This window comes from Gossypium hirsutum, chromosome A05 (genome assembly GCF_007990345.1).
Source record: "Gossypium hirsutum isolate 1008001.06 chromosome A05, Gossypium_hirsutum_v2.1, whole genome shotgun sequence".
NCBI classification, from domain to species: domain Eukaryota; kingdom Viridiplantae; phylum Streptophyta; class Magnoliopsida; order Malvales; family Malvaceae; genus Gossypium; species Gossypium hirsutum.
The window spans coordinates 99,082,039-99,106,975 of record NC_053428.1 but is presented as its reverse complement, the minus strand read 5'-3'; the positions used below and the strand labels follow the sequence as shown (position 1 = coordinate 99,106,975).

The following is a 24,937-nucleotide window of genomic DNA, read 5'->3' as shown; positions in this document are numbered from 1 at the left end:
ACTATACTATTGTTCGATAGGTGCGCTTGCCTTTTCGTCGTGATAATAGTTAGTCTAGGTTTGATCTTCATTATAAAAATTTATTACTTGTTACGAATCACTGCGATCAATACTTATCTACTAACTCCTCTTAATGGTCTATATGCCATGTAAGGACCTCAAATTTTGAATTCCATAGCTATTTGATCCTTTTAGCTACTAGAATTCAACTTTTACATGTTATACAATTTGGTCCTTTTATCAATTAAACATGTAATTAGTAAAATTTTCTTAACGAAATTTTTATACAATATTCCTATCAAACGATAGACCATAAAATAATAGTAAAATAAATTTTTTGGGGACTCGAATTTGTAATCTCGAAACCCCTATTTCAGTTTCACTGAAAACGGGCTGTTACAGCTAGTATGACTATTAAAATTGCTTACCGATTTGTCCTTGATAAGACATAAAATAAGTAGAGATCTTTAATACTTGGTCTTGTGTTCAAACTATGTCTTTTCAATCATGGTAAGTCGATCATACTAAAACTCTTAGTAAAAAAAGTAAGATATAATTTGACCCCTAAAATAGGAGTCTTTATGTTACTTTTATCTAAAAAAATAAGAAATATAATGATGAAATTATAAAAATATAAATCATTTAAAATTTTATAGGAAGAGTGTTGTGAACATATATATATATATAAATGAAATAGTAGGTGACTGGTTAAATATCAAGAGGATTTATGAGTGTTGGTATGGATTCACGTCAAGAAGTAAAAAATAAAAAAATTCCCAACTCAAATTTAATTATTCCTGCCATTCAAATAGTGTGAAGTCTTATCACTTTGAAGATGAGGTGAGCATGCCTTAAAAGATTTCTCAACCTCTTTTGGCCCTTCACTTTATATATGGATAATACATAACCCTTTTTTTCCTCACTTTTTCCCTCCGCTTTTTCTCTTACTGTTTCTTTGTTTCCTCGTAAAAATCAACCTGAATATCTAACACAAATATCCCAAAACCTAATACTTTTTTGCCTTTTTTTTTTTCCTCTCTAAAAAATGTACCTTAAACATCCACTCCCTTGTTTGCATTGCCAACCACATGACTACATTAGAATGGTAATAACACCTTACAATATTATGTAACCATCTCTCCAACATCTTGGGATTCGTAGAATCTTCTGCTTTGTTTGCACAGTGTTTCTGACCCTCTTTTTTGTGTGTAAAAAGTATAAAATTCCAGGTTCTTGAAGCTTTGAGTTGATTTTGTTTTTGTAGGTTCAACATATGATTGAGAGGTGTTTGCTCCTTCAGATGAGCAGAGATGACTGTGTCAAAGCACTGGCTAAGTATGCTAAGATTGAACCAATCATCAGCCTAACAGGTAAAAGGGTATCTTTACAAATATCCCGAATTTGGGGATTGGCACCTCTTAAATGTGAATCCGCGGACCAAAATTGTCATTGGTTTTGAACCAGCTTATGCTGATGCTTTAATTTGCAGTTTGGAAAGAGTTGCTTAAAGAGAACAAAGCCTTCTTTCGTGACTATTTCCAGGCAAGGCAGTACTTGAACAATAAGTCTAAAATCAAATTCTGTTTTGGATTTGTTCTTTGGCATGAACTTAACTGAATTTTTTTTTTTTTTTTTGTGATGAAGATAGCTCAACTCAAAGGAGGGCTAAATTCAGAAGAAGAAAGTATTAAGAAAGATGATCCAAAACCTCTATGACTGAAGATCACGTATAAACTAAATAGAAGTGATCAAGAACTGGACAGACCTCTATTTCAGCCTTCAGATTGCAAAATATAACTGGGTCTTTTCTTCTTTAATGTTTTTAGACCCAGATAAGGATTGTAATTTCTTATCCTTTTATATATAATATGCTAAGTTCCCTTAATCTTACCAACTATCTTCCAAGTTTGTCTAGGATTCAAAATTACCGTCGGAATTTCCATATGATTCAATAAATAATTGTTTGGAAATCTTGATTTGGGTCAAGAAATTTTATATTTTTTATTTGGATAACAAAATAATAATAATAATAAAAAGAGTCCAATTTCTTAATAGTTAAATTTTAGATTTTAAAATCCATTTTAAAACTTGGAAATTTCAAAATGTAATATTGATTAAAAAAACATGAGAATTCTTTTGCTTATAATATATCATCAATGAAGTTCAAAGTTTTTAAAATCAATCGACAAGGAAATTAATTAGATCACTAGTACTCAATTCAATCAGTTTGATCAATCCGACAGGTTCAACTAAATAAATTATTAAAAATAGATAAATTCGGTTCGAACGGCCCAATCAATTCACGAGTCAACTAATCTGACCTTTTATTTCGAATTGGTACCTCGACCGATTTCAATCCAAGTTGTTTGACCAATCAATCTAATGTCTTCCTTTTATAGGGGTTTCATAGAAACCGAATCTAGTTGAGCCGAGTTGTTTACATGTATAATGCTAATATAGTATATATTTGTCAACAATTTAGGTTATAATGTTCTACAATTTTGGTCTCAAATAGTATTCAGATTTCTTAATATTATTTAAAAGAGTTAATGTTTTAGATTTTTATTTTTAATTTTGGAAGATAACATTGTTGTTATTATTTATACTATAATATCCATGTTTATATAAAGTTTAATTCAATTCAATTGTCAAAAAAATAGATTTTTAATAAAAATATTAAAAACTTTAGTTTAACTAATTCAGCCGCTCAATCAATTAGTCCATACCAATTTTCGAGTTAACTAGCCTAATGTCTTTCTTTGGATAAGTATCTTGATCATTTTTTGGTCCGACTACCCGGACCAGTCTGTATAATAATATTATTATATTAATTTAAAATTTTATAATTTTAAAGAGATTAAATTAAAAAATGTTGGGAATGCCTACTTTCCCTCCATGAGTGCAGCCCCAAAGGCAAAGGCAAAAGTTGTATAAGGAAGAGTGAAGATAAAATAAATTTGCCATTATAATTTTTACTATTTTTCAAAGTAAAAGAAAATAAAAATTTAAAAGATTAGAAACAGTAGGATTCCGGCCTGCCCCTCACTACACACCCTGAATTATAAAGATTTGGTTCCATCAATGCCTTCTTACGTTATTAATGTAATATATTACTTATGAGATATAAAATAAAATATAGTTAGTATAATTTTAAATTTTAAATTAGAAATATGAGTAATTTTTTTTTGTAAATATTAAGACACTTTTAAAATTAATAAAAAAATTTCTTTCATTTTACTAAAAATAAATCACGAAAATAACTAAATATTACCAATTAAATAAATTATAATTTACTCATATACTAAAACATAAATAAAAAATAATACTTCCACCAAGCGTAATATAAAAGTTATAATTTTAAAGCATACATGTTTAAAGAGAGGCATGGAATTTATTGTATTATTGCTTAATCAAGTGCTTGCTTAATCAAATCAAGTGCTTACTTTTAATGTGAATTTTAGCATTATTGTTGTAGTTGAAAAATAAAAATTTTACTTAAATTATATTTAAGCTCATTTAATTATTAATAAGTTTACGTTTTGATCATTCAACTTTAGAAAATTATAATATAGTCATTGAATTATTTGAAAGTTTTCATTTTGAATCATTAAGTTACAAAAATTGTTGATGTGTGGTCTTCTTTGTTTGCGCCGTTTGCACCAATCCAAAACTCTTATTTCTCTTTTTCTTTTATAGTTTAATTTTTTTAATGGAATAATTTTAAATATTACGAATTTATAAATCAAAATCTAAACAGTTTTCTTCTTCCATTTTTAATATTGACCATCAAATGGGTTTACTATGAGGTATTTCCAAGCTAGATCCTCGGCCAATATAGGTGTACTACTAGATTTTTCCAAACTTCATGGAACATTGTTGGAGTTGATGAGGTGAGTGCAAATTCAGATTTTTTTTATTACTATTTTAAATTGGTGCTATATTAGGGCCTTTTAATGTTTAGTTCCCAAATCCCAGTCAAGTAGTTGATTTCAGACATTCCGTGCTGCACTGCAGTTTATAAGTGCATTACTAAGATTCTCTCAAATAGAATGAAGAAGTGTTTACCTATGATTATATGTAACAACAATAGAGGGAAGAAGCTTAGTAGACAATGTTCAGCTTGCCCAGAAATTGGTGAACGGGTATGGTAAGAAGAAACTATCTTCAAGATGTGCATAAAAGTTGATTTTAGGAAAGCTTTTGATTCTATCAGTTGGGTTAGGATTTTCTGAGGTGTTTGTAAGTTTAGAAGTTGCAGTACTTAAACCATTTTTTCCGGAAAGATAAGGCCATAAGGCAATTCATTAACTCAAGTAACATCCGCAATTGGATCCCGTGGGGGTAATCCACTCCAAAACAAGTCTCATATTCACAAAGCAAACCCATGCGCCCAATCCTTCTGGCTACCTTGTTTATCGATCTACTAACAGAACTAAAAGCTAAAGAATTGAAAGATGAAGACAATTATGGGGTCTCAAAAACAAAGTGACCCAAATAACGAAGAAATAATCTGACTCAATAATAACAGGCCCGTATCCCTTGCGAACCAAGCCCTAGGTGAATAGCATGGGCTTCCCCCCCAACGTTGCGTCCCAACAGCTGGTCTCAAGGCATACCACCCCACTGAGGATCAGCCCATCTTCGTCACACGCAACACAGCCAAGCTCCACAATCCCATGCGACATCAACATGGAGCTATAAATGGAAGTCTTGTAGGGGCTAAGGGAGTTAGGCAAGGGGATACAAGTTGCCTCTAGTTGCAAGAAACTTGAGGGATACAGATTGCAATTCTTTACTAAAAAAGATTGCACAAAGAAATCGCAAATGGACCACTAGAAACCTTTTATTTGCTGAAAGGCTACAATTATCACAATCAACCTTCAAAATTTTTGTTGTAGAGTATCATTGCTTCCCTCTAAAGTCATTAATTCTTTTCTTTGGAAAGGGATGGAAGGGTTAGCCAAAGGAGCAAAAGTGAGCTGGAAAGGAATTTGTCACCCTAAATCTAAGAGGAACTTGGTATTAAAGATCTAGTCACATAGAATAAAGCCTGTATATTGCAAAATTTGGGGATTTATGTCGATGCAATCTGGATCTATTTGGGTAGCTTGGACAAATTTTTATGTTATTAAAAGGTAAGAATAATTTTTAGGATCAAGTTACATCAAGGCATAATTAGGTGTGAAGAAATTAATTGAGACTTAGATGTTTGATTACACTGATTAAAAGATTTTCAAATATGTACAAAGCACATAAAATTGTTGGAATATTTTCAAAATATTTATAATGTTTAATAGTTATAATTGAAAATGTAAGAAGATGTATGAGAATTTCTATAAATAAGAGTCAAATTTAATTTGTTTTACCCACTAAAAATATAGAAACTTTTGTTTCTTTTGATTCTCCTCCATCTTCTATTATTTTTAGATTATTCTATAAAAGATTACTGCAAAAATTCTTTATAAAGATCGATTTTCTTGCTATAATTTACTCAATGCTCAATGAATTATTTCCGTTAGTGTAAAATGTAGACAGTCATTAAGTTTTATTGTATTTTCAAGTTTTATTTTCTAGTAACTCTTTTGCATACCAAAATTTAGATAAGAAAGAATAAAACCTTAAAAAGTGACATTGATACATACTTTAAAATTTTAGTTATTTTCTCATAAATTTATTTTTTATACCCAGAATTTTTAGTGTAAAGTTTCTTGGCATAGAATTGTTTGGTGCGACCTTTCAATACCAAGGCATGTTTTTATTACTTGGCTTGTAATTCAAGATCGATTGACAAGAATAAATTGATCTCATGGGGATACCAAGTTAAACCTGAATGTGTTTTATGTTGTGATGGTTTAGAATCTAAGGAGCATCATTTTCTTTGTTGTTGTTATTCAAGAGAGCTATGGGGGAGAATTTTGCAAGCATGTGTTTTAACGCAGTGAAAAGTAAGGATGAGTGTTGGATTAAATCGAGTAAAGATTTTTGAGATAGTTAAATTGACAAGTCTTATTTTATTCTTTTTAATTCGTTTTAAATTTTTTCAAATCAAGTAGGGTGAATTGAAATTCGAGTTGAATCAAATTGAATTAAGTTAAAAAAATAAACATGTCAAATTAAAATATTGTTATAATATAACTAATGTCATGTTAGATCAAATAAATTTGAAATATAAAAATTTTATTTCTTCGTATTTTATGTAAGCAATATCTTCTTATCTTTTTCTTTTTCGTTTTAATTTAGTTTACGGGAATCTGATGCAGTAGCAATGAAAATACAAATTTGTTTGCTTGTTTTTCTTTTCAATTGATTTGGGTTTCATCAATTAAATGGTTACTGATCTCAAATACCCATTTCTGTTTCTGTTTTGATTAATGAATACATAAAAATGTGTATTCAAGAACTGCATTTGAAGCCATGCAGCAAGGAAGCTTATGAATTAGTTTGCTTTCTAAACATTTTGTTGTTGTAACAAGTTTAATATTATGATGCTACTTACACTGGGGTTATTTGGTTTTAGGGTTTTAGAAGGATGCAGCTGTTGACTACTTGAGATACAACAAGCTTGAGTTATTGGTTGAATTGGATATGTTCATCAATTGTTTCAACACCAATTGTCGTATCACTGATTATATGAAGGATTGAAACAAGTGTTGATGATGTTTGGAGGCCTTGTCTTCAACAAATCCATCCCATTTGGCTGTTGGGTTATCGGTTCGTTGCGTTTGGTTTAGCTCTCCCAACCATTGTTTTAAAAATCATCACCAATGGAGGTCGCATATTTTACTATTATACTCAGTAAGCAAAGCTTTCTTCTTCGAATTTGCCTTGTATTAAGTTACTAATACAGCTTATTTGCTATACCTTTTAAATCCAATGTATTGTTCATCTCGATTAGAATCATAGGGCATTTTGCCTTGCTTTTTAGCTAATTCAAGAGTGTGTAATACAAAATATTCTAACGCTCTGTTTATTTCACTGAAAATGTTTATTTTTTGGGAAAATTAATATTTTCTGGTATTTGGATAAAGTTGTGTAAAATTTTCTATTATTTAGTAGTTTTTCAAAAATATTTCATAAAATTTATTTTCAATTAAACATATGCCTTTGAGATTTTCTTATTTTTTTTATTGTTTAATTGAATTTATTTTTATCTATAATTTTATATTTTACGTTGTTTTTGCATATATTAAAAATATTATGTTAAATTCAGGTTCATTATAACGTCATTTTTTAATTATATGACTATCAAGTATTTTTTATTTAAAAATATGACGTCAACAAAATTGACAAAAAAAATTAAGGATGTTAATAATTAGACTTGATTTTCAAATTTGCAAAGTAAATGGACTAAATTCTTCAAAATAAAAGTATAAAAGATTAAATTGCAAATATGTGAAGTGTACATATACTTATGACATATTTTAACCTTTATACTACAAAACATTTATTATTAATATATTTATAATTGTAATAAATATTTATTATCAAAATATTAATATTGAATATTTTTAATAATATGTGAAAAATATTATTTAAAAATATTATTTTTAAAATATTATTTTTAAAATTTATTATTAAAATAAAATTGAAATATTAAATAATTATTAAAATAATAAATTATATTTATTATATGACTAAATATAAATAATAAAATATGTATGTTTAATAATATTGAAAATATAATATTTTAAATATTTTAAAAAAATTATTATTAATATAATAATTTTAAATATAAATAACAAAGCTGTTTTTAATAAAAAATTTTACAGGTAAACAAACGGACCCTAACTTTATATTATGGTTCTGGACAGGTGAACTTTTACTTTGGTTACCATTTATTTTGGGGTAACCCTCACATTTATTTTTTTCCTAGTCTTTGTGCCAATGTTTCTGCTGCCACAACAAAACTGTTGTATCCATATGACTGTTTGCAGCACGTACGAGTTTCACCTCTTTTTTGCAGTTCGGAAAATTGCTCTCTATTTACGGGTGTTACCAGCATCATAAAATGAACGTACAGCATGTTAAGTTAGATGCCGAGAAAGGATACTACACACCTTTAACTAATAGAAAAGATACTAATGTACGGATGAAAGCTTTAAATCTGCAGGAGCAGTGCGATGTTTCACAAGCTGCAGCAGGCATCATTAGTTATCTCTTTCAAGTTATATTCCAGGTAAATTCTCTTGCAAATCCTCCGAGATTTTCATGCGACTTTTACAGTACTCCTCTGGACTTTTATGTTAAATCTCATTTTGATTTTTCATATGTAAATAAATGCTGGAGCAGTAATGCTTACTGACCTCATTTATTGGTGCCTTATTTTCCATTTCTTACCATCGAAGATTATACATTTAATTTTGTGAGTTCTATGTCCCTTTGTTCATCTGGTTATTGCTTCCAAGATCTTGCCTGTGTACGAACACGTTCGGTATAATAGGAATTCAATCACATCCAAAGTTTAGAAATGATCATCACATCATGTAGTTCAAGTTCATAGAATCATACTATGCTGTTCCAACTCTGTCACTCTTTTTCTCGAAATACCCATGTTCAATGCATATCCAATGTGATCCTTCAAAAACCCTCCAAATACGTGTCTGACACCAACAACAAAATCCAAGTAACTCAAGTTTAGAGGACGATTTCATAAGCATTTCTCTATATCTCCTCATCTCCAGTTAAAGATCCATTCATTCAATTTTTGCTAAGAATACTTATTTTTGGTACATTATTTTTCTAATAATACTTCTATCAAAACTGTTGGCTGATGTTTCCACTTGAACTTGTTTTGTATTTCTTCCTTGCTTGTAGTCTACTAAGACAAAGCCTAATCCGCATCTCCATATTTCAGATGACCGTGAACATGCATACACTCAATGTCATCCTACTTCTCGGTGATACAGCCTTGAAAAGCCAGGGGAAATAATTGCTGTTTTTCAATCTAGCTTAACTGGTACAACTTTTCTTTTTATCGTAGTAACATTGAATTATGTATATCTATCAACTACCTTTCTGCAGTTTCCTTGGTTTCGAATTTCTTACTTCATCTTATGGACGGGTGCTTTTGTCATTTTCCAATGCATTGTTCATGCCTGTGTCTCGATCTGGTAATATCAGTTTTACTATTATCATTCAAAACAACTGTGATAATTCTCTGTTACAGGTGGCCAGACCCATTTCTTGATTTATCGTCACCTGGTGCTCCATTATTGCACATCTCTTTCTATTCAAAGTTTTACTTCAAAATGAACTTTTAAATGGCTCAAATGTTGTCAAATATACTTCATGGCATTCACATCAGTATTTTACATAATTACTCCATTGGGATAATCTGCCAAGTGATCGTTTTTGCCTATCATTACTGTCTTCAAATTTAGCACTGAAAATTTACATTACAAATTTTTCGAAGCAAGAGTCAATGTATATAAAGACAAACTCAGTTTATTTAATTACTTTTTTTTTTCTAAAAATACTAAACTTTAGCCTGTTCTTGACTATATTAACACGACCAAAACGCGATTACCAGGATTCAGCCAAGTTTCATCTATCAGTTTTCAGCCCTATTAAAGAAAATGAAGATCGAAAGAGCAATGAAATACTACAATTTTTCCGATGAAATTGACAAATTAGAAATACGTGACTGCCAATTTTGTAGTGCTGAAAGGTGAAAAGAAATCAGAGAAATGAAAAAACACTCTGAAAGCCAAGAAATGAACCTACTTCCCTGGCTTGGTCTGTAGAGGCCAGTGAGCGGCTCTGCCTTTTTGAGTCACTTGGAGATGGCTTGTCTTTCCGACCATCCTGGATAGAGCTTCCAAGATCTGCTAGATGCTTGCTGTTCTTCGCCATTGAAATATCAAATGATAGCATTTGAACGGATAATGTGGCAGTTTTGGTGCTTGAAACTTTGGGAGAAACAGCCGATTCTCCATTTGCTCCACTGGAACTTCCTTGGAGTACATTGTTTTTCGTCTTTGTGCCGGCCTTGGTGCCACAGGCGTCTCTGTTGACTTCGCCAGGTTCAGGTTCTGAAATGACCATTGCATCTTTTGATGTTCCTAACGTAGCATTGCCAGATCCTGGCTGATTAACAGAGTTGTGTTCCTCGGTACAAATGCAACAGTCGGTATCAATGGGCTTTGGCATGTTGATTACCGGAAAATGCTTGGACTTTTTTCGTATGTGATCAAATATTGCTTCTTCAGTCAGACTTTTGAACGAGAACGCTTCAGGTTCAGATGGAAGATAACCTAGAGAGGACAAGTAACGGTTTAAAAACCAAGCTAGAATAAGAAATGACGACTTGCGTACAATATTTCATTAAAAATGCACCTGATTCATCCGTGAGATTAATTGTAACTGAGCTCCCAGCAGTAATATGATGCTTTCCAGTTAGATAGTTATTGTGATCATCAGCAATCTGTTCAAGCCCTTTGGATTCTGGTAAAGGACCAAGCAATATATGTTGACGAATTTTGCTTTTCTCTTGGTCAGATGATGGAGAATAGGCATTGTTTGGAGTCAAGAGAGGAAAGTTCTTGGCTTTTTCTCGTATATGGTCAAATATTGATTGCTCAGTGATGATTTTACAATCATCATTTTCAATTCCAGCAGCAAACTCTCCTACAGAATTTTTTTAGGCGGAAATACTGCGTGAAATAGGCAAAAAAGATGCTAGGATATCTAATGAAAATCACAGCATAATCCCATACCTTCTAGTTCTTCATCCAAGAGGTTGAAACTGGGCCTGGAATAAAAAATGAATTAGATGACACGATGAAAGGGTGTAAATGAAATGAGTTACTTGAAATCCAGAAGAATTCTCTGTTTCTCACACTGAAGAACTTTCCCTTTTAGATTCAATCAAATCGGGAGGTCTTTGGGCAAAAGATTTATGTGTGGCTGCTTTGTCATCTTCTATAACATAAACTTCCTCAGGAGCAAAAAACTGAGTTGGTTTCCTTGCACGTTTAAGATTGGCATTTGAATTGCTCTCCTTAACCAGCAGAAGTTTTTCATGGAGATCAACTCCAACTGCATGGATAAAACTGCAAAAATGAGTCTTTAAAACTGGAATTTATGCGCAGTGTATTTATGACTTTTAGAAACTTAGCTGTATTCTTCAAAAACAAGATCAGCCTTTATGGTCATCTTTCCGAGGGGGTTTGACACGAGGATTGTCATGCTGTAGGGGCTGCAAGTATAACCAAACATTCTACACATAAGTAATTAAAGACCTAGCAAATTGAACTAAACTCATTCATGAACTCAATCAAGTAGAACTGCCAATCGGTTCTGTAAGTTTAATAAGTCCACTGCAATTAGGGAAAAATGATTCTGAAAAAGCATTAGTTTTAAGGGCATTCATTTCCGTCTGCACTTATACGTCCAATTCATAACTTGGCTGGCATAAATAATAACTAAAACATGATAGAACATGAAAAAGTAACACAAACAAGACAAAACATTTTAAATTGTTAAATTTATATGTTTGTCGTCGTGTAAGTGACGAAAACTTGTTTCAAAGTATTATTATTAGGCTGATGTTTACAAAATAAGGAGTTCGAGAAGAAGACTGCATACCTTAAAAACTCATCCACTCTGCTGCAACCAAGTCAGATAAAGTTAGAAAGTAATATAGAGGAAACAAGCACAGGTAGCATCTAGAATTAAGCTTTCCACCAAAGTTCACCATTTGGCATAACAAAATCCATAAAGGAAAACAAAAAGTCTTCCTGACTTTTATTTGACTAAAATATTCGATTAAATAAGAAATCTGTTTGAGAAAAAACACCCTCGTTGCTCAAAATTGTAGTATCCAAATTAATGTTAATAGCACCTTATCTTCTCATGGAAAAGAATTAGGTTTTCTTCTTCTGAAGCAACGATCTGTAAGAGAATATGTTTAGTAAATTATATTTCATTAATGACTAATTAAGTAGTATGAAGAAACATTCGGATAACCTACCATGTCAGCATAGTGTCGCTTAGTTGATTGGACCCCTTGTGATGATAGCCTAGTTAATGTTACTGCTAACTTAGACTTCCCCTGCCTCAGGCATTCACTTACCTCGATCTTAATGTCAACTTTTGGAGGCAATGACGTGAGAGACTCCTTGATATGATTTCCAAAAGGAAACTTTCTACCAGTAACTAATTCTATCCTCCTTGGATCCGCTTCAGCTAATGTCTCAAATGATTTAATTCCCATTGAATGCAGTGCCTGAATAAAAGGCATAAATATAATGAGAGGACATTGAATCTAACAGATAGTTAGAAATCCTTGTTTGCTCTCACCCCTTTTTTTTATTTTCCCAAGTATCTTTGTCCAGTTTTTATGTCCAACGCAACATAGGTATGAGGATATGACATTCCATGAATTCTTTAAGTTTATATAAACAAGTTAGAAATTTTGAACATGTCCATTCGGACATATACTAATACCCAACACTTACATCTGGGTCCAAGTAACATAGGTAGATAGAATAAATGCAGCATTATCAAACAAACTAGTACTCGTCAAAGAAAACCTTTGCTGTCACCATGCCAATGCCAGGTAATTGTTTCAGCAGGTATGGACTGTCATCCCAGAGTTTCTGATATAACGACTTGGCTAAAAGGGACGAATTCAGGGCTCCTCTATAGTTCTTTTTGTATATAAAATATTCTTTCATACACTTGGCAATTCTAGCCCCATTTGAGCATATTGAATTTGCATCCTAAGGCAAACAAGCCAATTCATAATTTCATCAGTTCAACTTTGAAGTAATTCTTCTAAAAAAGGTTATATCCATAATTAAAGTAAAAGGATAATCGAATTGAGGTCAATAAACCTGGGTCATGGACAAATCAGGAACTAAAGGATCCCCGGTTAAGCAGTCATTTGCCAAAACAAATATCTTTTCTTCTCTAGTTTGAATGTGTTTTTTCCGTTTTCCCTTATCACCGGTGACATGAAAACGGAGGCGGCCATCTTTGTCTCCATTTATGTCATTCAAAATTTTCTTCTCATTGCGTCTGAGCTGTATCCCTTCGTTTTCAGAACATTAGTGTATCACTATCATACTTTCTTGAGAACATGTACAAAATTTACTGTTTTTAAGTAACTTGTCTATCTGGACATAGATACTATGATTTTCCAAGGACCCCTTTGAATACATAGAAATTTTAGAAATTTATGCATACTTATAACAAACATATATATCCAATATTCACACCCGAATCCAAATATCATTGAGAAAACAATAATTTTTTTAACCAAAAAGAAAAAGAAACAACTATTACTAGATAGGGATACATACAAGCAATCTCCTCAGCATGGCATATAATCTGTAGTACTTCTTCCAAACTACAGCTAGATGGTGCTTGCATAATGTGTTTCATGGTGTTAAATTTCAAATAGTACTTTGTCATCAATCTTCCTGGCTCTGGAAAAAAGGAAGTGATAATAAAGGGTAGGAACAAATGATATGTTTATACTTCAGGAAAACTAAGAGAAAGCTTAAAATTTTCAAGATACCTTGTGGCTTCAAGGCAAAACCATCTTGATCAGTCTGGATCATTTGGTGGCATGATAGCTCATTAACATTTTGAACACAAATTTCTGGTTTAAACAACATTGATGAGTAATATGATGTCAAAACAAACACAATAAATCAAAATGGAAAAAGTAGACCTTGCATATGCTTCTCTACTTGTTCTCTTCGAATTCCTTTTTTAACTGCATAATTCCCAGGATTCTGATTGTGCATTCAAGGTGTCAAATTTTGAAGTAAAATAAATTATATCATTCAAAAGATCGCTATATACATGCCTTTTTCATTCTCACATATAAATATGAGCACTTCATCCACTCAATTGCCTTTGTGATGTCAGAGATGGTCAATTGAACTATTTCTGCAGTTAAGTGTTCCGTCAAGCATGAGAGCAACCTACATTGGTAAGACAAAGGCGAAGCACACAATTAGAAGATATCGCCCAGTTTTCATAGAAGGCACGCACTATTGCAGAAGTCAAGAATAACAAATCTTATATCAGTCAAACTTAAGTGTGAGTGTCAAATACGAATATGTGTCCATCACGGATATGTTTAACTTTTTTTAAGTTTTTACATGTATTTGGAGCATATCCTTATACCCATGTTTGAATTTGAAGAAAATTGAAAGGTCAGAGCAACATATTAAAAGTTGTTGACATACTGTGATTCTACCATTTCACATCCATTGAGGAGATTCTCATATAAATGAACCTGAGATCACGTATGAAAATCATAGAAGACAACTTAGCAATAACCAAGCATGGCTAAATTAGTAATAATAAAGCAATATGCTAGAGAATCGGAACAAATCACAGTGTTAAATTACCGTTTCTCGTCTAGTCATGATTATAACCATCCCTGTATCTTCAAATGGGGGCCGACCTGCCCTCCCGCACATCTGAATAGAAAAAAACTAATTTAAATATATCCATATACAAGAATACTGAAAAACATGGACATCAATGCAAGTACAACCTAATAGGGATAGAGATAAGCAGCAGGTAGGAGAGTAGAGAAAATCTAGTGATTTATGACTTTAAAAATAACTCAGAACTATTGAAGATCCATGTAATAACACACCTGTAGTATCATTGATCGGTCATATTCCATGTAAAGGCCTTTTTCTTTGTTGCTGAATAAAATGAATTTTTTGAAACATTAGATAGATGAGGCTCTGGCCTCCTATGGGAACAAAAATTAGTTGAGGGAAACAGTCTGACATACAAATGTTGTGTTGACTTTATTACAACTGTATGAGCTGGTAGGTTGATTCCATGGGCAAGAGTATTTGTGGTGCATAAAACTTGTACATCACCATTAAGAAAAAGACATTCAATGAGATTACGATCCTTGAGACTAAGCCCACCATTATGATAACCAACTGCAAACATAGAATGGGACATCAACTTGACAAGCAATTTTTCAGGACAATGAGTGTCATAGCAGTATAAGTACACCCTTTACCTCCATAAAGAATATAAGATTGCATTTGTTACAGCATGACAGGGAAGCCTCCCGTAGCCTTTCCTGTTGTTCACGACTTTTAATAAATGGATTTGAATAACCAAAGGTCATTACGATCTGAGAGAGGCGTTGTGCTGCTTCTTGTGCCCCGCTTCTAGTTGAGCAAAAAACTAGAGCAGATTTTCCTCTTGAATATTGCATTAGAATATCTGCAATCAGTTTTGACCAATAGTTATATATAAGCTCTTTTATGATAAAAGATGACTTGAGTGCATATACCAGAAACAATTAGTAAACCTTTAATAAGACATTAAGTCAAGAAGTTGAATCTTACCAAAAATATAGTTTTGGAGGCGCTGGTGATGACACATAGAGACAATCAGTAGTGTTAGATGAATTTGAACTTTTTGACTAATGATATATGTTCTTATATCTTCCCTTACAGTCTAAATATTTCTAGTAAGAAGGTGTATGACTTACTAATATAAATACAATTACTTGCCTTTTCAAATAGGAAGTCATTTTTTGCAGAGGCATACCCTGCAAGGAAGGCATTTACTGTTGTGAAAGAAATGCACTTGAGGGAGATAACTTTGGAAAGACAATTTTGAAGATGGAACATCTAAAAGGAAAACGCTTACCAAAAACTTTAGTGGTCAACTTTACAGGCCTCATTTCCTCTCCAAACCTGTTAAAACATTAGAAAGTTAATGGGGATATGATTCTACTGCAAATTAAGAGAAGATAACGCAGAAATGCCATCATTAACTCACCTCTTGATTCCTTGGACAGGGACCTCGAGCCATTCAGCTGTGCTTGTTGGTATGCAGTGTGTATGTTATTAAAATTTAAGTCATTTTCCATCTTTTGGAAGTAAAAGTTTCTAATAAAACCAAATTAACTCTTTAGCACCTATAAGAGGAAAGTTTTACCAAGGTCCTCAGTATTTGGAATAGTGGCTGACACAGCTAAAAAACGAACAGAAGCCAGAGCACTTGATTTCATTTCTGGGTTGCGAGCGAGCATTTTTATTCTGCTAACTATTGCTTCCAAAGTTGCCCCACGAAGATCATTCAGTAGGTGAACTTCATCAATAAGTAAAAGTGATATGTCACTGAAAAAGCTCAAGCCTCCATCTTTTATGCGATATCGAGTCACTGCATCAAATTTCTAAGTAAAAAACAAAAACAAAAAAAAAACATCAAATCATGCAACTCTTGCCTCAACAGAACCATTTAAAAAGAGTATCACATTGCAACAAAGGAGTAAATTCGCGGTTTGGGTTTTGGTATGACATGTAAATGTACTCACCTCAGGAGTGGTTAAAATGATATCTGCTTCTTGAATATTCCTTGTGCTATAAGAATCGTTATCACCGGTCAACTCCAGGCAACTTATCCCCAATGAACCAAACTTCTGCGTCCAATCACGCAGCTTCTCTTGTACTAAAGCTTTTGATGGAGCTATGTAGATCTTTAGACCAAATCAAAACAAAAAATAAGAATATTCTCAACATGAGTTAACTGAAGACTAAGTCAAGAGAAAAGGCGCTTTGTGTGCTTTTATGTACTAAAGCACTAAATTAAGTGCCTAAAAACTTAATACTGCCCATGAGTGGTGGAGACTCAACTGTTTTTAGTGTTCCCTTTATATGGACAAACCTTCCATCGCCAGAGATAAACCTTGAAAGAAGCCTCAAAATGCAGAGCTCAAAGAGCACGGTTTCCCCACTTCCGGTAGGAGCTGAAATTACCATGTTTACATCGGAGAGGAAACAAACAGGAAAGCATTCACTCTGCAGTGAATTAAAGTACCTGCAAAAAACAATAAAAACCATGGAATTCTGGATTTGCTTCAGCCTTTCAAGGAAATAGATAAAAATGATATCAAGTTATGCTTGTAATCATTTACAAAGAGATTTAAATTGCAGTCGTGAACTCGCACCGCTTTTATGGTGATTATAAACATAATAAATGATACCACAATTAATTGCAGTATATATTGGCTGTGAATATCAACGACGTTGAGTACTAAAACCACATTGCCGTCAATATTTAAATCCGTTCAGAATCAAGCTAAATCCATACAATGTTATTTTCAAACTCTCAAAATGCCAAAATTTAAAGTTGAAGTACATTTACCTGAAGTTAAAGATTGAACGGAAAGATTCTGGTAAATCGAACACGGATTTCAGTGAATATGAATCCATAATCAAACTCTCTTGCTATCAATCTGAGGCAAGAAGAAGCTCTTTTTTTTTTTTTCTTAAAAAAGCCAATATTATTTTCTGTAAAAAGGCCCAAAATGTCTCTGTTTAAAATTTTGAAAAGCTTGGATATTTATAACTTGAATTCATTTGTTTTTTTGGCGCACACGTTTTTATGCTCTTCCCCGTTTTTTTTCTTTTTTATTAAGATTGTGTTTAACAGGGCTTTTTAAAAGTAACTTTGACATCAAAAATATTTTTGAAAGAAAATGAATATTAAATAAATAATTTAAAATTCTTAATTTTTCTCTCCTACAAACACTTCTTGACAGAAAAAACTAATATTATCTTTTTGTAAAAAAGCACAAGAGGTTGTGTTTAAAATTTTGAATAAATCGCTTGGATATTTATAAACTTGAATTCATCCTTTCTGGCGCGCACAATTTTATTCTCCTCCCCGATTTTTCTTTTTCTTAACACTGTTTTTTAAAATTATTTTTTACATCAAAAATATTTTGAAGTAAAACAAATACTAAACAAATAAATTTTGAAAAAAAAAATTAGTTTTTCAAAAGCACTATCTTCAAATAGAAAAGTTAAAATTCTTAAAAATATTTTTAACAATTTAATTACATTTTCACATCTTCATAATTAAATTATCAAAAGTATTTTTAAAAGTCATCGCAAAATACAGCCTAAATCCGTAAATCTTAAAATCAAATTTTTCAAAAATACTTTTTAAAATTAATGTTAAACTAGCCATAGATCATGTTTGGATATTATATTTATAATCTGAAATGTTTACCGTTTTAAGTTGAGCCATAAATTGGTGTGATAATTTTTTTCTTGAAATAAATAGATTAGGCTTTTGCTTCTCATTTATCCAAAAATAGATAAATTATAAAAATAAACATAAGTTCAAAACACTAAATAAAACCCAAACAAAATTAAAACACACATGATAAATAAATTACACAAAAACCAAAACAAAGAGAATTCTAGAAGCAATGAGACACAGACCCTTACATCCAATTAGTTCCTTTGTTTTTTCCCGTCCCAAAAAATATCCATCAATACTCAAAACTGAAGGTTTCACAAAACCAAGAAGGAGCGTAAAAAATATATATATCAAACGTCAAACTGGTGGGGTAATTTTTTATTTATAAGCAATTTTAAAATTTGTATTATGTTTTTTTAATATTTATTTTTTACTATTTTTCTATAAGTTAGTATTAATGTAATTTTTGTATTTCACAAGCAATTTTAAAAATTTGACGTATGTTTTTTTAATATTTTATTATATATTTTTAAAATATTTGTTAACCTATTGATCTTGTGGAAAATAAAAATTTCACTAACAATATATCAAATAATCTCTTTTATAAAATACTTAACAATACCTAACTCTGTGTATAGAGTATAAAAACTCTACTAACAAATAATTTCCTAACGTTTTAAATTATTTATAAATAGACTAATTTATTATAACAAAAATGACGTAGTTGCACGTATTCGAGTTCAATGTATTGAATAAGGACTAAAACTCTCTCAATTTGAACATTCCGTATTTGAAATTATGTCTTTTCATTTATCGAATCCATTAAAATATTACACTCGTCAACTAGACGAATTGTATAATCAGCAAGGGCGTAGTTAGGAGAGTTGGCAGGAGCAGCCCCTTTAAAATGAAAAAAAAATTATTTAGATCCTTTGAAATTTTAAATTAGTAGAGTTAAAATTATATTTTGACCCCTTTTAAAAATAATAAATTTTAATTTAATCCTTTAAAAATTATAAAAATATAAGCTATTAAAATATTAATATTATATTTTTATTATCGTAAAAATTATAATTTCATCTCAAACAAATTTTTCTAACTTCCGCATGATAATTAGAGTGACAAAAATTTTCTATCAAAATCATAACATATCAAAACCATCGACATGGTGGATGAATATTCATTTCAGAAATGCAAGACATTAAACCTCAACTTTTGCTAGTGAATTTCTAACAATGAATTTTCATTGAGAACAAAAAAACAAATGAGAATTCTTTAAATTAAAGAATCTTATGGTTCTTTAATTAATGTCCATATGAATTCTCAATTAATTTTCGCATCATATATTATCCAGGATGGTCTAACTAGTCAAGCCAAATAGTAAATGCATTTGTATCAGTAAACTTCTGGTTTACTTTAACATGCGTTTCAATTGTACTAAATTGTATCAAATTGATAATTTTACTATCATTCCATTTACTTTGTATCCACATATAAGTACTATTGTGACATTTACTACCAGAAATATCTAAATCAATGTGAAGTTTATAATGTCACTAAGTCAATGAATATAATTTCCAAAACAATTATATGTAATATTCACTTTAGGAAATATGCCAAATCTTCAAATACAGGGCATTTGGTCTAATGGTATGATTCTCTCTTCGGATGCGAGAAGTCCCAAGTTCGATTCAAAATACTTTAAAAATCCTTTTAACAAGAGTTTGGCATAATCAATTAACTACCAAGAATAATTGCCTAAGTCTTGTATAGAAACAAGCCTATACTAAATATATCAATAAACATCACATCTCAAACATAAAAATATAACATAATAAAAAATTAGCAATTTTTTTTCCTTTCATAACCATTATCATAAACATGCATGAAATTTAATTTAAAATCCAACAATTAATGCTCATAGTACTTTTCATTTACAATTGCTCATGTCATTTCTCTAAATAATTAACTTATGGAATAATATAAAACGTATGAACTATTACCTTTAACAATTCTTTAAACTAAATTAAATTCGAATAATCATAAAATTCATTTATTTATTAACTCAAATTTGCATATTAGATATGTTTTAATCAAATATATTATTTAATTATAAAACCTACTATAGCAAACATAAATAAATCAGTTAATATTCATTTTCATGAACAAATGAGATGCTTAAAATAATATGTAATCCATGTAATCAAAACTTTAAAAGAAAACAATCTCAAATATTTAAACAATATATCAAGTTGATTTAATATTTAAAGATTTTTTTTACATCGAGTCTTGACGATTTTATCAAGAAGTAAGAAAATTAAACCGTAGTAGTGGACTTTGAATCCAATCAAATTCTATTAATAGCAAACTTTGGGACTGGGTCTTATTTTCCAGGTGTACAACATGTACATAACTAATGACTTTTCAAACATAAGTTTTCTCTTTTGTAAGTTCTCATCAGTAATATTTTTTCATATAATTTTAATTGAGAATTTATTCTGAATACCGTAGAGTTATACTCACAATTTTTAAAAAAATTTACAACTTCAAGTACATCCAACCATAACGAGTTTTAGATAGATTATCTTATTCTATTCCTGGTAAGCAGATCTTTCACAGTTATATATTTTGCTTTCAACCTCTTAATGGGGATGATGACAAAAGAATATCACAAAGATAGTCAGGATCAATTCAATTGATAACAAGAGTGATTAATATAAATCAAAAACTCAATCCTCTTTTGCTTCATATGAAATATAATATTTTCTTCATTCACAATCCCACTATGATATCATTATAATGAATATATTTTAAAACAAATGGATTAACCATCACAAAATATTAATATATTAACTCTTCCAGAGTTTTCGACTAATTTTGTACTACCAAATATTGGAATAATATTGGTTTTTATTTTCTTTTATGCTTGCGTTCATTTCAGGGAATGCAATAGATTTACTAGGACGAACTTATAAACGTCTTAATAGATTCTTTATTTCATAATCACTATCGCAAATATGCGCGGATTTCAAATCAAAATCTATCTATTCATGTTCTCATAATTAGTCTCCAATTATAATAAACATGATATAATAAATAAATCATAGTAAAATATACCTTAATGGTTCAAGGCTTTAATGATCACATATGGTGTCCAGACCTCAATTGAACTAGCAACAGCTCTAAGAGGCAATCGACAACAGTAAATTTTGGGATATTTTTGTGACTTATGGAGAAAAATAGTTAAAAGAGAATCATGCTGATAATGTGTTACAAAATAAATAGACAGGGAGTAAAAAACAATGAAAATGAGAGAGCAAAAGAGAAAGCATATTTTATTGATCAATCGAAATATTTACAAAGCTTTTCCAAAGTTTTTATTTATAGGCATAATAAGTATAAATGAAGTAGAGATTTACTTTTAATAACTATTAGAATTTAAAGTACATCAAAACTTATCTTGATTTTGATGGATATCCACTTAATAAGATATTCATAACATAAATATATTTATTATGTTTTCTTAAAACATAAAAATTATATAGGTTAAAGTACTTAGGAGGTTTATGTATTATAGGAACAGGATCAAATCGGTTCCTCTATTATTAAATAGGTCGATTTAGTCTATATACTATTAAAAAAATCATATAAGTCCAAATTGTAACGGGGTTAACATTTATTATATAAAAAATATCTTAAAATTTATTTTTCTTTTTAATTGCAGTTCTATTCTAAACAAAAGATTTCATTTACAGAACTAAAAAAACTTTAAAAATACTAACTCTGCTAAACATTAAATGTTAACTCTATTTAAATTTGGCCTTATTTAATTCTTTTTAACAATACAAATACTAAATTGATCTATTTAATAATAGAAGAACTAATTTAATCAAATCCTTATAATAAAACAATATTTCACATACATTCACTATTTTCTTTTATTTAATTGTTATGGAATTAATGTCATAGGATTTTATTAGAAAACTTGATGTGTGTATTAAATTATAAACAAAGGTTAATAGAAAATATATCTACGACTGCATAATTATACAACAAAAGCCCCATTAGTGCTTGTTGTCTATTTCCTCCACCACCGCAAATCCTGGTTAGATTCAGACATGATACACTTTTTAGTTATTGGGAGAACCCAAGTACTCTCTTTCGGATCCAAGAAACAACTTTCAGAGATCTTTTGTCCTTTTGGAAGATATAGGAGTAAAACAATCAACCTATTGATATTGGAAGACCCAAAAGATTCCTCCAATATATTATTTTTGGCTCCAATGGAATTCATAGGTATAGGAAGAACCCCTGTCAAATAGAGATTTTTTCTTTCGACCATATTTCGATTGTTAATACGATATATAAGGACCGCTACTACAAATAGTACTACACCCTTGATCGTGAAATATCGGTTGCTTGTTGAACCTTGTGAATTGCATGAAAGCAGGATACTCCAAATTCAAGGGTCCAAGAGTTTTATAAAACATTCCGGATGGAAAAAATGTGAATGAAAGATCCCACTGAATTGAATTGGGTCCATCAATCTAAAAATAGTGAGAATTCTTGATCTCTCTCAATTCGAAAATCCAATTGCTTAAGTGGGGAGTGTTGGTAGAGAGCTATAGGGTCGATGTTTAGATTTTTTTTCCTTTTGAATAATCTTATTATATTTTTTTGATCATATCAGCTCTTTTTGACACAATATCTAAAACTATCTATAACTTCTCCCCAACTTATAAATAAGAGGATAATGCACTTCAGTACACTCAAACCCACGTCCTCCTACATTAACAATAATACTCGTACTAATTAAATTAAAACTCAATCAACTAATATTTAAATATTTAAGTAGGTTTGAATATGCTTAATATTTAGCACTAGTTACCTAAACTACTTTGAAATAACATTTAGATTTTGTGATTATATATGGTTAATAAACTTATGCATTGATTAATGTAAATAAGTGGCCGCTGTTAGAAACATCTCAGCAAATTTTGATACCAATCTTTCTCTATAACTTTTTTTTATCCAAACCTTTATGTAAAACTTAATTTCTTTTTAAAATTTCGTATATATATATTATTAGTTTTGAATCATACATATTATTATTTGTTGTATCTTTTAATTCATATTTATATTTTATATATGTAATTTTTACACGTATCTATATTTAATAGAATTTCTAGTATATAATTATATTATTACTTATTACAATTAATATTATTATTTATTAGATTTAAAATGATATTATGATTAAAAGTAGATTTAAAGAAGACTTGGTAAAATATTCATAGGTCTTGTAAGGCTTAAACATTTGTTTTTTTATACGAATTGGGTTTGAGTGGAAAATTGAGCCTATAATTTAGGTCAGGTTAAATTTAAGTAAAGAAAGTGAATATAAAAATTTTGTATGAACTCAATCCGAACCTATCCTTTTCTTTGAACAAGTTTACAGGAAATAAGAGTTTTGGCCTTTAAAATAATGAATTGTTAGTATAGCCCCTATAAAAATAATATAATTTGATAAGTTAATATAAAGGTAAATTTGTATTTTGACCTTAAAAATATATAATTCAACTATAGCTCTTTCAAAAATGGTAAAATATTAGTTTAGCCCCTCCATGAATTATAAATTTATAAGTTAATGTAATGGTAAAACTACATTTTAGCCATTTTTTAAATTTTATAATTTAATTTTGATATCAAGAAAATGTTCCTCCGATTGTGACTATTCATCTATACTATTATTTAAACTTTTAATTGAGTTGGTGTCACGAGTCAATCCAACACCACTTTATTTATTTAAAAGTTAACAAATCGAAATTAAATATTTAATAATTAAGGATAGGATAAAAAGGTAATCTAATATTTTTTAAAAAATAATAACGCATCTTCTAAACACTTTTTTAAAAAATAAAATAAGTGCACAACAAGTAAACAAAATTTTTTTTTAAATATATTTTGTCTCATTTGCATTAAAGAAAATTTAAATGTTTTTGTATTAATAATTATCAAGTTGTAAAATGTTTAACATTATTTTATATTTTCACCTTACAATGGACGTGCCATAAGGCTAGTATTAATAATATAAAAGAATACCGAATATTCTGTGCTTCCAACCGACTCATTTAGGGAAAACGGTTAGGTGACGGTAGTTAGTGACCTGTTCTTCTTTTGAAAGAATTTTATGGGTTCCAACTTCCAACACATGATTGGGCCTTCTCAAAAAAGCGTCACCCAACATAACAACTACCGACACCAAACACCGACTCTGTTTATAGTGACGCTACTATTACCGGTACACATTTGGCGCTTGTTTTTTTTGTAAACTGTCTAAATTTCATTGCTGCAAATTAGGGGTAGGCTAGCAACCAACTATTCATTTGCCTTCAAATTTTTGTATAATTAAAGTCCTTTATTATTTTAACTAAATAAAATTAACGATCACAATATTTTAAATGTGTCAATTTTAAAAATTAAAACTCTTTAGTGGATGTTAAAATGGAAAACGCGTGAAAACATAATCAATTAATATTAATTTTATATTGTTTCTTTAAATATAAAAATATAATACTGAATTAATTTTATCTTTAACACATTTTTGACCGACCTATCTATGTTCAAACGCACCCAATTATGTGCCAAGTGTGGACTAGTAGGAGAGTTACAAGTGCTCTATGATGGCAGCCTCGAAATAGACACAAACTTTCTTACCCAACTAAAAGAGATTTTAATGATTTCCTTCGTGCTCCAAGTGATATCCTGAAAAATAAAACTGTTATAATTTTTTCATTTACACCAAGAAATCATCCCAAAAAGATAAGACCAGTCAATCCCATTTAAACTAAAAGACAACATTATTTGGAGTTTCTCTGTCATATCATTCATGAAAAATTCCACGGTAGAAACAAACTTGATAAGCTATGAAAATATTACTTTCATATTA

General features: G+C 30.3%; 2 protein-coding genes and 1 pseudogene across 4 annotated transcripts; 2 read left to right on the top strand and 1 right to left on the bottom strand.

Moving 5' to 3' along the window:
* The first annotated feature begins 842 nt into the window (after positions 1-842).
* LOC107961468 (uncharacterized) lies at positions 843-1,890 on the top strand. 3 transcript variants are annotated; one of them, XM_016897593.2, is made up of 4 exons: positions 843-1,105; positions 1,265-1,370; positions 1,490-1,542; positions 1,645-1,890. In XM_016897593.2, the coding sequence occupies exons 1-4, from the start codon at positions 1,046-1,048 to the stop codon at positions 1,714-1,716; spliced, it is 291 nt and encodes a 96-aa protein (XP_016753082.1). In that variant the 5' UTR covers positions 843-1,045; the 3' UTR covers positions 1,717-1,890. The 3 variants fall into 3 exon arrangements, with proteins under 3 accessions (XP_016753082.1, XP_016753083.1, XP_016753084.1); XM_016897594.2 differs by having other exon boundaries at positions 889-1,105; positions 1,649-1,890; XM_016897595.2 differs by having other exon boundaries at positions 889-1,105; positions 1,490-1,547.
* A 1,911-nt stretch (positions 1,891-3,801) lies between these two features.
* On the top strand, positions 3,802-9,260 carry LOC107960978 (uncharacterized; annotated as a pseudogene).
* A 70-nt stretch (positions 9,261-9,330) lies between these two features.
* On the bottom strand, positions 9,331-17,358 carry LOC107960979 (DExH-box ATP-dependent RNA helicase DExH17-like). Its single transcript, XM_041114232.1, is given in 28 exon segments — positions 9,331-10,253; positions 10,336-10,626; positions 10,716-10,750; positions 10,839-11,037; positions 11,118-11,197; positions 11,587-11,607; positions 11,843-11,892; positions 11,972-12,226; positions 12,534-12,722; positions 12,837-13,033; positions 13,305-13,430; positions 13,523-13,606; positions 13,679-13,742; positions 13,817-13,934; positions 14,202-14,251; positions 14,367-14,438; positions 14,621-14,672; positions 14,765-14,921; positions 15,005-15,034; positions 15,037-15,213; positions 15,339-15,360; positions 15,507-15,544; positions 15,646-15,692; positions 15,778-15,814; positions 15,937-16,174; positions 16,316-16,477; positions 16,635-16,818; positions 17,146-17,358. Coding segments are annotated over 28 exon segments (3,618 nt in total). The 5' UTR covers positions 17,214-17,358; the 3' UTR covers positions 9,331-9,678.
* Positions 17,359-24,937: the final 7,579 nt, after the last annotated feature.